The sequence below is a fragment of the Heterocephalus glaber genome, unplaced genomic scaffold, assembly GCF_053883595.1.
Source record: "Heterocephalus glaber isolate CG9 unplaced genomic scaffold, H.glaber_assembly_v1.0 deba00000768, whole genome shotgun sequence".
Taxonomy (NCBI): Eukaryota; Metazoa; Chordata; class Mammalia; order Rodentia; family Bathyergidae; genus Heterocephalus; species Heterocephalus glaber.
The window spans coordinates 4,489,314-4,502,726 of NW_028258162.1; the positions used below are offsets into that span (position 1 = coordinate 4,489,314).

The 13,413-nt window shown below is 37.1% G+C and overlaps 1 protein-coding gene across 4 annotated transcripts in view; it reads left to right on the forward strand.

The window, feature by feature from the left end:
- Stam (signal transducing adaptor molecule) overlaps positions 1 to 13,413 on the forward strand; it is a 71,159-nt gene that overhangs the window by 51,116 nt on the left and 6,630 nt on the right. For 3 of the 4 annotated variants that reach the window (XM_004859965.3, XM_087207216.1, XM_087207217.1), the window contains 6 exons: positions 425 to 519; positions 3,903 to 3,991; positions 7,183 to 7,270; positions 7,697 to 7,751; positions 8,434 to 8,587; positions 10,784 to 10,959. In XM_004859965.3, coding sequence (XP_004860022.2) covers positions 425 to 519; positions 3,903 to 3,991; positions 7,183 to 7,270; positions 7,697 to 7,751; positions 8,434 to 8,587; positions 10,784 to 10,959 — 657 coding nt within the window. Of the gene's footprint in view, positions 1 to 424; positions 520 to 3,902; positions 3,992 to 7,182; positions 7,271 to 7,696; positions 7,752 to 8,433; positions 8,588 to 10,783; positions 10,960 to 13,287; positions 13,399 to 13,413 lie in introns of all 4 variants that reach the window. The other variant, XR_002387785.2, reaches the window with a different exon arrangement.

Below are 13,413 nucleotides of genomic sequence, written 5' to 3' on the forward strand. Positions count from 1 at the left end.
TTTTAAAAGAGAATTCACAGCTTTTTATTAGATTCTCAAAGCATTCGCTAGCTTTCAAGGAGAGAGAGAACTATGTAGTAGCTTTTTATCTCTGAGGACTCGCTTCTTACTTGTAATGTACACTCACTGGCTCCTTTACTGCGTTGTGGTGGGATTCCAATCTGGTGCTAAGTTATATATATCAAAGAAAGATTTATAGAAATAAAAGCTTATAGGCATCTTTAAAACTTTTTTAAAATTTTTACTTATTTATCTTTTTGGTTTTTTGAGACAGGCTCTTGCTATGTAGTTCAGACTGGCCTTGAACTCATGGCCTCCTGCCTCAGCCTCCCAAGTGCTGGGATTACAGGTGTGCACCACCACCACGCCCGATGATAGAAATCTTTTTGTTTTTCAGTAAACTGTTCCTTTTTGTTCATCATAGTGATCCAAACTGGTGGAAAGGTGAAACCCATCAGGGCATCGGGTTATTTCCCTCTAATTTTGTAACTGCGGATCTCACTGCTGAACCGGAAATGAGTAAGTATTTTTCAGTCTGTTGATGAATGTTAGATAGTCCATAAACTGCTACTCAGTTAATTTTCTGAAGCAATGACTCATGGATGTTAGTGCCTCCACAGCGGTTTTTTTTATTCAAGTGCCTAGGCAGATTATTTATTAGGAAAACAAATCTAAGAATTGAAATCCTCTATTTACCAAGATAGACACAGTATGGACTTTTAAAAATTAGCTATATCTATGTGGATAGATGCCATTGAACAAGTGCAAATCTGTTAAGAGGTGTTATGGAATTATTCGGTGTTTTTAATCAGCTGATGAAGAGTAACGAATGCACTGTGATCTCACAGGTCAGGGCAGTTGCCTAGTGTCTCACCCTACATTTGATAGCAGTGGGCTCGAAGCATCATAATGGTCCTAAGCCACCATGTCTGATGTACAGAAGGAGCCCTATCAACTGATATTTAACTAATTGTATAGTTTTTTTGTTTGATTTCTAAACTTTGCTGGTGAAGAGGCATGAACTACAAAGTTTGCCTCTAGAAAAGTTCATTTCCAGAAAGTTCACTTTTGGAGAAGTGATATTGGTGGCAGCCCTGATAGGTGCAGATGTAACTTAATTGTATTTTGTTAAAGTACTGGGAGACAGTCAACCACATTTGTACAATATTTGTATAATATTCCACCTAAATGAATCTTCAAGCCTGAGCTTGAGTCATCCAGAAGATTTAAGTCAAAGTCTCCCTCTATGTAAGTAAGCAGGAAAATATATTCAAGCCTAGAAAGATTTATATCAATGATTGAAAGGTTTCAGGTTTTTAGGGTTTTTATATGTAAGTTGCTAAGCTGCAGTTTGGTGGCAGAATCTCATTTCATCTTTATGTGGTGTCACATAGCAAGGATCAAAGAAAGTTATAAACCACTGATTTAGTTCATAAGAATTTGAAAATGATTTTGTCTTGGCCATCTTTTTTCCCACCTCACCTAGTAATATACTACATAAGTGTTCATAGGAAAAATACTACATAAATGTGTGTTGGCAGTGAGGAGACTTGACTTCTCTCTGAAGAGAAGGCATTAACAAACCAGAAGCTACAGGTCTCTAATAAAGCACCACTTCTCATAGTTACGCCACTGTCTTTAGGTTACCTTTATAGAGAGAGGTTCCTGATGCCCATACTTATCAAGGTTGCTTTTCTTAGAACTCACAAATGTGTATTACCTTGTTTAGATAGCACAGTGTAATGGGCTCTTGTGTGTGTGTTGGATTACTTACAGAGCCTTCACCTTCACTTTGACCTATATCCCAGCCCTTTAATTAATTTTTTTTTTTTATTCTTGAGACAGGGTCTTGCTAAGCCACTAAGTTTCCCAAGCTGTGCTCATGTGATCCGCCTGCCTTAGCCTCTCAGTGCGGAGATTATAGGTGTGCACCACCATACCTTGTAGAGGATTTTAGTTGTTTTTGTTTGTTTTGTTTTGTTTTTGTGGTACTGGGAGTTGAATCCAGGTCCCTGCAAATGGCAGGCAAATACCACTGAGCCATATCTCCTGCCATGTGCTGGCTTTTTAAATAATCTGGACTGGTGGTGGTGGTGGTGGTGGTGGTGTGTGCGCACGCACGCATGTGCATGTGTGTTTATGCTTTTTGTCCTTTTTTGGTCCTTGAATCAGCTTTGGGAAGCTTAGAGTTGTCTTGGACTTCTGTTCAAGATGAGATCCAGGGTCTCATGCAGAGCATGTGGCCATCCCGTCTCTTTCTTCGTATGACAGTTCACCCTTAATGTGAGTCTTCTAGCCCTGTGTTTCAAACTGGGCAATCTAAAACAGAAGCAAGAGGATCTGGGCTTGAGTAATGCAGCTGTTTCTCAAGCTTGGAAGATAAATGCTAGCATGATCTCATAGCGTTGCTCTTTTAGAGACAGTAGAAGCCACGTCATTAACCTGTCAAGTAGAAACATCTGCCCTACCTAATTTGTTTTGGAGATATAACAAGATATTGTAAAAACACTTTATCATTTATATATATAAATAATTTTTTATATACCACATATGCATAGTATTAGTTGCTATGAGAAAAAGAACTATAAACTTACACATTATCAGCTATATGAAATCTGTCATGACTTCTTATGGGTAATCGCCATAAAAAGCTAAATTTCCTGTAGCAGATGGCGCTTTTCCCTGTGAGTAAATGAATCAGCTGAAACTGTTTTGTATGTAGTGTTTTGCTTTATGGTTGCTCGGATGGGATGAATGTCGTCCTTGTGTTGGGAATTAAACAATCTCTGTTTCGTATGGAAGTACACAGCACAAAGTACTCACATGACATGACTTCTTGTTCTGAAAGCAAAATCACAGGCCAGCCTGCAGGGCGGGGATGGGCATATAGAACAAGGCAGATTGGTGTTCAAATCCAGGCTTCACCCTTTACTAGTTTTCTCTGGTGAAAGGACTTTTCATCTTTGTAAACCACCTTATTTATAAAATGGGCATATCACCTCGAATTTTTTTGAGATTCATAGAGAGGAATGAAATACTCCTCAAGCACAATGATAATGTAGTAAATATTTCTCTTCGTTGATTCTGCCACTGACATTTCCCCTGCCATCTTGATTCTTCATATCTTTATGAATTCTGATTGACCTCAAAGAGGAAAGAAAAAAATGCAGAAATGAAGTTCATTCCTTTAGAACTGTGTGTGCCTCTTAGTATTACTTGGAAGTTCCTTACTAATAACCTTCTATTTACTAGTCATATGAAATAGTTTTAAAGATTGCTTTGGTGTGCTTCTATCCATTGGTTTGCCATTCTCTTAATGTCTCCTTTGTTATTTCAAAGTGTAACGTAACTAGAAAATCCAGCCTGGTATGTGGAACAGTCCAGAGCCCAGCAAGGCTACTTGCAAAGCTCTTTGCTGGCCTGGATGTCACTGGCTTGCTAAGGTCTGGGTGGTGTGCCGGAGAGCAGACAGCTGATCTTTAGTTTGTTACTTTGAAATAGGGTGAAACTCCTATCAGATGAGATTTATCTTCGAAAGCACCAATAATTTAGGGAGAGAATTTGCTTTAAATTGCAGAATTCACTTATGCCATTATAAAACTCTGTTTTTCCCCTAACAGTTTACTGAACTCTTATTTAAAGAGTGATTAGTTTTTGTTTTAGAAGCATAACTCTTTTTACTGAAGTCTTTTTAACGGAATCCATAAAATCTTTACAAGGGAAAATTAAGAGATCTTGACGGGATTTTATGTCAGTGTTCTGGTAGCAGCACAACTCTGTAAATTGAGTCTCCGAGAGGAATAAAGGAGAAAAGTCAGTTCTGTCATAGACATCTGACGTAGCATTGTATGTATAATCTTAAATTTATTATACAGAGAAGGTAATTTTTATGTATTTTACAGTTAAAACAGAGAAGAAGACAGTGCAATTTAGTGATGATGTCCAGGTAGAGATGATAGAGCCAGAGCCGGAAGCAACTTTTATCGACGAAGTAAGTGCTTTCCTTGGTGGTAAGGTTGTGCTTTGTGTTGAAGTTGGAATGCTTTCAATTGCTTGAGTAATCTTATATTTTGTTGTTATAAAAATTCAAATAGTATAGACAGGTGTTCTCGAAACTTCCTCTCCATCCCATGTTGACCCTCTCAGGACCTTCTGTTTAGGGCTGGGGATGTGGCTCAGTGGCAGAATGCTGGCCCAGCAGATGTGAGGTTCTGGGTCTTGTCCCCAGAACCGTGGGGAAAATTCCTGCCTAATATTTCATAGAATCGAATCATGTTTTGATTATCCTCTTAAACACTATGGATAGTCCCAGTTTTTACTGCTACTGTATAGCAAACTGTTATATTGAGACTTTTTGCATTTGTGTCTTTCTGTTTCTTTACATCTCCAAGAATGGAATTGTCAAGTTAATGGATCTGTGTGTTTTCCATGTTAATAGATACTGCCAAATTATTATGTAAAATGGGATTTTAACACTCACATTGATATTATGAAAGTACCTGTTTCTGCTTATGCTTACCAAGCATATTAGAATTATTTGCTCATTACTGAGCAAGAGACAGTTATTGACTGTTCTGTGAATAAATCAGATTGCTTTTTCTAAAAATTCAACTGCCATTTATTACTACTACATAAACCATTTCATGGGAATGAATCATAATTCCTCCTTGGACGGACCACTTTTGGGTACTTTGGAAAAGCTTATGCTAATTTCATGTTAAGTGTCCCCATATGTCACTGTCACATCTGAAACAATGCATGCTTTCAGTGCTAATGTTTGAAAATACAGAGTCAGTTTGATGGCAGCTCAATATCCATAGTCTTTGAGGCTCCACAGTAGTAGTACTAAACTTTTATATCATTAGGGTTTAAACTGGAGGTTTTCTTGAGTTAATATATCCTATGTACTTAAGCTGTATAAAAACCTCTGCTATGAATACAGAGAAGGAAAAGATCAAACTGGTTACTTTTTCATCTTTAAGCGTGCTTGTGGTTTTCTTTTTCTATTCAAACATCATCATTACTTTTTCAAATAACCATATTAACATAATGATTACGTAATTTAATTAACATAACATTAACTTAATAGTACAATGTTAAATTATGGAACCTAGCAAGCCATACAAGATATTATCACCTCCAGGTCAAATTTGGAACACAATTAAGCTTGTTTTCATATTGTATATGGCTGTTACACAGGCAGAATTGATTAATAACGGGAGAGGATCATGTGGCCTACAAGCTCTAAGTTTTACTATCTGACAGTGTTTGCTGGTCCCTGGTATAGATTGTTCATTTTAGGAGAATCTTTTCAGACCCTCATTTTTCCATAAGGACTTTTTCCTAAAATTGACCTGCCTGAGTGCACACTCTACCACCACTCATCCAAAAAACTTAAGACATTGAAAGAATGCAATGATGTTGCTGTAATAACTTGTGTTGATTTGAAGGAGAAAAAATGAACAATTTGAAATTCCTAACAGACTGATTTTGGTTTGTTTTTCTGTGGCCCTGGGATGAATGCAGGGCCTTATAGGGTAAGCACCCTATCACTGAGCCACAGTCCCCGCCCCAGGCTATTTGGAAATGATAATGATGAATGTAAATTGCTGTTTTTTTAATTCCTTTGGATATGTTTAGACAAATGCAACTATTTTTTTATATAATACCCTGGAAATCATATCCTTTGTAACATACTCAACTTCTAAAAAAATGAGATGTCATCTGTAAAATAGGTGAAGGGCTTTTTAGATTTTTAGCATTCTCGTAGAAGAGACAGAAGGAGATGATTTGAAGACAGTCTTTCAGAGAAACGGAGTGTAGAAGATCACTAAGGGCCAGCAAGTCCATCTGAGTCAGAGAGAATTGAGTTTGGCAAGATTGCATTACAGAAGAAAACCCATGTAGCCTGGTGCTCTGTAGAGAAACCCCATTTCTTTTACAGCAAATAATTTCAAATAGTATTTAATATTCTATAAACAAGCAAAACGGTGTCCAAATATTAGTTGACTCTCCGCTCTCATTTTACCTCTTTGGGGGGGAGATGTACACAAACTTTTCTGATATATACCTTCCTTTTGTAGACTTCTTAAAATGGTGAATGAATCATTTGCTTCGAAAAGTAGTATCTATTTCAAAATATAGAATCCATTTGAGTTGACTTTTTAATAGCACTTTTGTTACTTTCACTCTAATGATTAATTCATCCTCAAACTGTTTTTCCTTCACAGAATATTTTTTGTTTTTGTTTCGAATTGCTACTTTCCTTAGAATTAGTAGTTTTTAAATTATTATTTTTTTTTAGGGGCTTTTTTTTCACTTTTCTTTTTTGGTACCGGAAATCGAACCCAGGGCCTTGCACTTGCTGGGCAGGCGCTGCACCACTGAGCTAAATCCCCGGCCCTGTTTTGAAATTATTATGTCACCTACAACCCTGTAAAAACTATGTATGGAGAAAGTTTTGTAATTATTTTACTTGTCTTCCTTGGTAGCTTAGAACTAGTTTGATTAGAAAAATATATATGTACTTATATGATGTATATATTTGCATAATGATGATTTTATTAGTTCTTTGGATCCTTACAACAAAAGATTCTAAAATAGATCTGAGCCATAGGTTTGAGATACCTTCCAGCCTTTCTCAGGTGGGAGAATACAGAAACCACAAGTTTTCCTCCTTTCAATAACAAACTGAAACATTGGTGGAAAGAAAATGTCCAGTAAATCCTTATGGCCTTTCTTCCGAGAACAACTGTAATACAGCTGAGCCTGGCCTTCTGGAAGCAGCTGCTGCATTCTCCACTGGGGAGGGGAATGACTGCGTTGTTAGTCATAGCCAGCGATCTTTAGAGGGATGTTACACCTGTTGTGTGGCTGACAAAGTGAAATCCTTCAGCATGATGTAAGGGATTGAAGAACTCACACGTCGAAAGTTTAAATGGGGCTCTGTTTCTTCTAATTTAAGAGAATCTGTTAGCAGTTTCAAAAATATGTAGGAATGGCTTTCAAGGGTCTAACTTCACATGTTGCTAAAGAGAATACTTGGGAGCTAAAAACATAAGCAAAATTGGAGTCTTTGTAACTCTAGATTATAAAAGTTTTATATCCATTATCTAGTTAACAAAGTGAAATATAAATGGTTCATTAAGATTGGATGCTTTTTATATTAACTAATTCCTGTAGGATAAAATGGACCAGTTGTTACAGATGTTGCAAAGTACAGATCCCAGTGATAATCAGCCAGATCTGCCAGAACTACTTCACCTTGAAGGTAAATCTTGTTCTTTGTTTACCTTGCAAAAACAAAGAGAACTAGAGATTATATCTACTGTACAGGAAAAGAGCAAATTTTGAGAATGATCTTATAAATGTAACATTTTTCACTTTTCTTTGACCCAACTTCACTTCTTAAACCTTGGGTAAAGTCTGAATTCTTATACTTTTAAGCCAAATTAAATATTTTACTCAACATTAGAATGTTGTAAAATGAAAAAGTTTTAAATTTGGAAATCAATACTTTAGATTAAATTGTCACCATTATTCTTTAAGAAAATCAGTTTTGAGTTGTTGACTAAGGTTAATTAGTGTAATTTGTATTATCCCAAATTAAACCTTTTATTCCTTTCATTATATGAATATTTCTCAAAAATATTTATTTTGTTGTGTTTTCTTATGTCTTCAATTCTTGTCATCTTAGCGATGTGTCACCAGATGGGGCCTCTCATTGATGAAAAGCTGGAAGACATTGATAGGTAAAAGAACATGTATTATGTCTATATTGTGTACCTTCGTCCCTGAAACTATCTCTTTAATTGCAGAGTGGATTTTATGTGCCTTTTTAGAAAAGAGACTCCAAGTTGGGCACGGTGGCACACACCTGTAATCCTGGCACTCGGGGAGACGGAGGCAAGAGAATCACAAGTTCAAGGCTAGCCTGAGTAGCTTAGCAAGGCAGTGATACAATAAAGTAGAATAAAATGAAAAATAAAAAGGATTGAGGCTGTAGCTCAGTGCAGACGCTTTGGGTTCAACCCATAGTTCTGCCATCACCACCACCAAAAGATAATTAAAAAGATATTCCCAGGAACTATTCCTTATTTTCTTGTTTTCAACTAAATGTGAAGAGTGACTCATCCTTTTTTAAAAGTAAGGACTTTGTCGACCTTTTTTGCATTGAGTGTTTTTAAAAATAAGAGGTAGTGTAATTGTCTTCCCTACAGTGGCAATACCAGGACCCACACATGAACCATGGGGAAACTATCTATTTCAAGGTAGAGTCAAGTACAGTACCCAAATCTGAAACAAGATATTTTTGTCACAGGTTAAATACGTCTTCTTGTGTTAATTTTTGCTACTTTTGACTTTTTAATGTATTATTATTTAGAACATTGTATCATTTAAGCAAACATTTCAAATTATTGTTTTATGCTTCAGAAAACATTCAGAATTCTCAGAACTTAATGTCAAAGTGATGGAGGCGCTTTCATTGTATACGAAGTTAATGAATGAAGATCCAATGTATTCCATGTATGCAAAATTACAGAATCAGCAGTATTACATGCAGTCATCTGGTGTGTCTGGTGCTCAGGTATGCTTTTAGAAACTCAGTTGTATTCTTTTAAGTTCTCTAATGCATGTGAAGTTATTCAGAACAGTGGCATTTTTGTGAATGTGAAACTTTGTAAAAGTAATGTTTAGAATGAAAATAAAACTTAATCAGATTTTGTTTGATGAATACAATGTGTGATATGTAAGCATACCAGTCTTTTGTGTTTTCATTGCTGTTAAACAGCAATAGGCAGTGGAAGCACTTATTACATTTAAAAAAAAAGATATGGACACTTTGGTCCTGTGCCAGATCTACTGAATCAGAATCTTTAAAGTTGAGGCCCAAACATTTACATATATTTCAGAGCTTCCTATGTAATTATCTGGTTAAGAAAGTTCTTGTCATATTTAAGTCAAATTTTAATTATTACTCAATTCTTCAGAGTCTACAGGTTTTTTTTTAATAGTAAGCTGCTTAATTTAGGTGTTCTTATCACAAAAAAAAACCAGTTGGGGGAGAAGAAACTGAATCAATTAATATGTTTATGGCATAGCTTACAGTGATGGCTTGAGGGTATATACTTACCTCCCAACTTAGCGGGTTGGGTACAATAAATAGGTGCAGCCTTTTCTGTGTCAATCATATCTCAATAAAATACGTATTTTTAAAAAGCCACAAATTAAAATGTACCATTTCTAGGAATAAAAAACAAACCTCTCTTAAACATCTAATGAACTTCCGCTTATTCTTAAAAGGAAAACTTAAATGCAGTGGAAAAAAATGAGTTGAAAAGCTGTTATTAACCAACAGAATATAGTATTTCTGTATTTTTTTTTTTTTGGTACCGGGGATCCAACTCGGGACCTTGTGTTTGGGCGGCATCACTGAGCCAAATCCCCAGCCCTTTCTGTGTATTTTTTTAAAAGGCGCCTGAATATGGAACTTCTCCCCTCCTTTACATTAGAATGCCTGTAATGCAAATATAGAGCCCTTTTCTTGCTTCATCTCAAACAACTGGTGCATGTTCTTGTTGTAAGGAGCCAGGTAACCCTGTTTTGTCCACTTAACAGTGGTCACAAACTTTGTTCAGATTGTTTTTTCCCATAGTCCATTTCCCCAGAAAGGAGGGTCAGCACCCAGGAGATGAACAAGCAGCCCTGAGAAACCCGAGGCTGGAGAGCACCTTCACCACCAGAGCCGAGTCACACACATTAACCAGATTTCACACTCAGTTTGCAAAGCACGATGGAATGCAGTTGAAAGGACTGGTATAGCCGTGTTTGCGGTGATGTAACATCATTACATCGTTTTGGATTTTCCTCTGTGTTGAGCCTGTTAGGGCTTAACAGAAATATAGAATGATTACTGCCCATTTCTCTTGGTGGGTGGGTGTTACAGTCTTAACACACGAATGGTCTCACCACATAGACAGTAAGTTCTTGTTAAACATAGGAAATGAATACTACAGAAAATTAAAACATGCTTAAGACTTGAGTATTTAAAACTTCAATCTCTTTAGATTAAAAAATATATAGTTTTTAGATAGGCAAACAAACCCAGCCCACTTCCTATTTCTTTTTATTTTTCTACATAAATTTTTATTGGAATGCACCTCTCATCTATTTCTGCATTGTGGGTGTATTCTGTACCTGTAGAATTTTGTAGTTATATGGTATAAAAGCCTAAAATATTTGCTACCAAGCCCTTTATAAAGAACTTTGCTGACCCCTGCTGACCCAGCAAGTTAACTTGCTCAAGGCCCAGTAAATTTCACTGTAAGTGGGGCAGGGATTTAGCTCAGTAGTGCTGCTGCCTGCCTCTCAAGCGCAAGGTGTCCTGAGTTTGATCCCTGGTACCAAAAAAAAAATTTTTTTTCACTTTAAGAAATGTGAATTATAAATACAGTCTATGACTGTAAAGCAGCGAATTCACACTTCCTAAAAGCCCTTTGTTTTTTAAAATATCAGTATGGAAAGTGTTAAATATATTTAATGAAAAAATCAATTACATTAATACAAAGTTTCAGGGGAAATTCCTTTAATGCTTCTGTGCGGAGATAAACATGAGTTCATGCATTGCTTAGAAACAAAAATCACCAGTAGTCCACTTCACTTAAAAGTGTCTTTTGTAAAATACCTGGTTACAGAAACAACCTTTGAATGGTTTTTCTCAACAGAGCAGGTATTGCGTGTGTTAACCCCTAAGAGAATAATGTCCTCTCATTGGCTGCTGCAGGTCTGTCCCGGGCCTCCTCAGAGCGGTGCCTACCTGGTGGCAGGGAGTGCACAGATGAGCCATCTGCACAGCTACAGCCTTCCCCCGGAGCAGCTGTCTTCTCTCAGCCAGGGCGCTGTCCCGCCGCCCACAAGCCCAGCCCTTCCTAGCCAGCAGACCACGGCTTCCTACCCCAAGTAATTGGATTATCGGTGGTGTTTGCAGTTGGTGCTGTTAGTGCTTTCAGTCGCCTGCTGTCACCTGGCCTCCTAGATCTGGATAGGAAACTGAGGCAGGGGCCATCACTGGTCGGCGGGCTCCTCTGTGGTGTGAGGGTTCTCCAGGAAGCCCTGTGGTATTTAGAGGACCAGCTGCAGGCCAGTCCTCTGTTTGACTCACTTGGCTATATTTTGATGTTAGTTTGTATTGATAATGTCTTTAACGAAACTAGAAAGTATATCGTTTTCCCACAACTTTTGTATAAAATCTAAATTTTGTTATTATTAGAATATATAATCTGGGGTGTTTCTTTACGAAAATATTTTCTTATTTTTGTCCTATGTCAGAATTTAATTTTATTGTAGAAGGTACAACATTTGAAAGAAGGCACAAGAATCCGTATACTTCTGTGGTTCTTGGGGCAGATATCTTTGAGATGACAGGTCCAGTTATTTTTGGCATTTATTTATAATATTCTCTACCTACCATGCAGTGGTTATTTATGTACATGTCTGTTTTGAACTAATAGAAATATAAGCTGAATTTGTTCTCTTGAGACTAATAAAAGGTAGTAGGTTAAATGTTTACCCAGGTATATTCTACAAGTCGTGATATTCTGACTTGCAGCAAAATTGTCAAGGTGGCACAGGCAGAGTTTCTGGAAACCTTCCCATCAGTGTTCACCAGTGCTTCCCTGCCGGCCTCTGTATTGTAATATAGTCATCCACAAAGAGTCCCGTGTTGGAGGTGCTTGGGGATTTTTCAGCCATTATTGTGTTGTCCCATCTAGTATTCTGAAGTGACCTTAAGAAGGTGGGTAATAGGGAGACCTAATGTTTATGGGGTATTTAATAAATGCCAGGCACTGTGCCTTATGCTTTACACACACTAATTCATTACTTCTATGAAGGTGATAACACACTTAGCTAAAATTCAGACCAGCCATTCTGGTGCAGAGCTTAAACCTAATGAATGCAATTTTGTGGTCCACCCTGCTAGAAATAATGGTATGAAAATTGGCTTTGATTTTAACATATTTTACAGTGCAGCACATATAGAATGATAATTGGTAATGCAAATAACACAGGGCCTGGCACATACTAACCATCCCATAAATATTAGCTAGCTAGCACCGTACTCTCACCTTTTACCATATTCCTTATCTCAGTTCACAGTTCTGCCTTCCACCCAATGGCCTGGGGCATAACCCTGCAGTTATGCAACACTTCCCTCTCTTATATCTGTTCTGCACTTTCTCCCCACCATGTCACTGATGTATGCAATTCTTTGCTAATCTTCTAAATAACTTTTCTATTAATATCATTGCATCTTGTAATTAGACTCTGATCATTTCTTGCTTGATCTACAAGGTCCTTTGGCTTATAATCTTGCCCCTGTGAATCTGTCTATCCTGTTGCCATTTAAAGCTCTTAAATTAAAAAAAATATATTTATTTATCTATTTTTTATTATTAGAGCACATTAGTAATAGAGAAGATGAGGTTCATTCTGGGAAACTGGTACACACATTTAACATGTCTTGATTATTTTTAATCCTATTAACCCCCTCCCTTTATGAACTTTCTCATTCTCCTTAATGTAAGGCTCAAGTTCCTTAACATGCTACTGAGACCATTCATTCTAAGACCTTGCCAGGAACTACCGATGGGTGTCTGACTGCTCCTGCCACGTCCTTTAAGCCATAGTAATCAGGTACTGGTGGTAGTGCCTGTCACATACTAGGCCTTCTAGACTTTCCATCTCTGCTCTTCCTATGGATAAGTCCCATGCCATTCCATATCACTACAGTATATCTTCACTCATTGTAGATTTAATAGATTGATCACCATCACTATAGGTGGCTTTTAGAAATACATCACTGCCATCTTTCCCAGTGAGCAATGTGGTTGACCTAGGATGATGGAAGTCGGAAAAAGAGTCAACTCTAAAACCAAAATTATATGTAAAGGAATAAGAAATAGCCTCCTAGGTGTGAAAAAAACCACCTATCAAATACAACTACAAAAATCTTCCTTGTCCCTGATTTGCAACTAGAAAGTTTGAGTCACATATGCAGGACACTAACGCAAATAGACATCTTAGCTGTCCCTCCTAGGTTTATCTTAGATTGGCCCCGCTAGTGGTTTTCTTCTCCATTTAAACACATTTGTCTTTATATATTTATAAATACCTATATTATACTTTTGTATATACTTAAATTGTCTCAAAGTCTTTGTAAAACCTGAAATTGTAGTCATTAACATTTAAACATGTATCAAGTATTTACTGAGTTCTTATCTGGCATAGAACTGCATCATACCGTGTGACCCTAAAGGTGAATGCAACTCAGTTCTGGCTCTTAAGATAATTACGGTGTAGACAAATAAAAAGGCAGCTGCCGGCGAGTGACAATGACAGGTGTGTCATGGGACC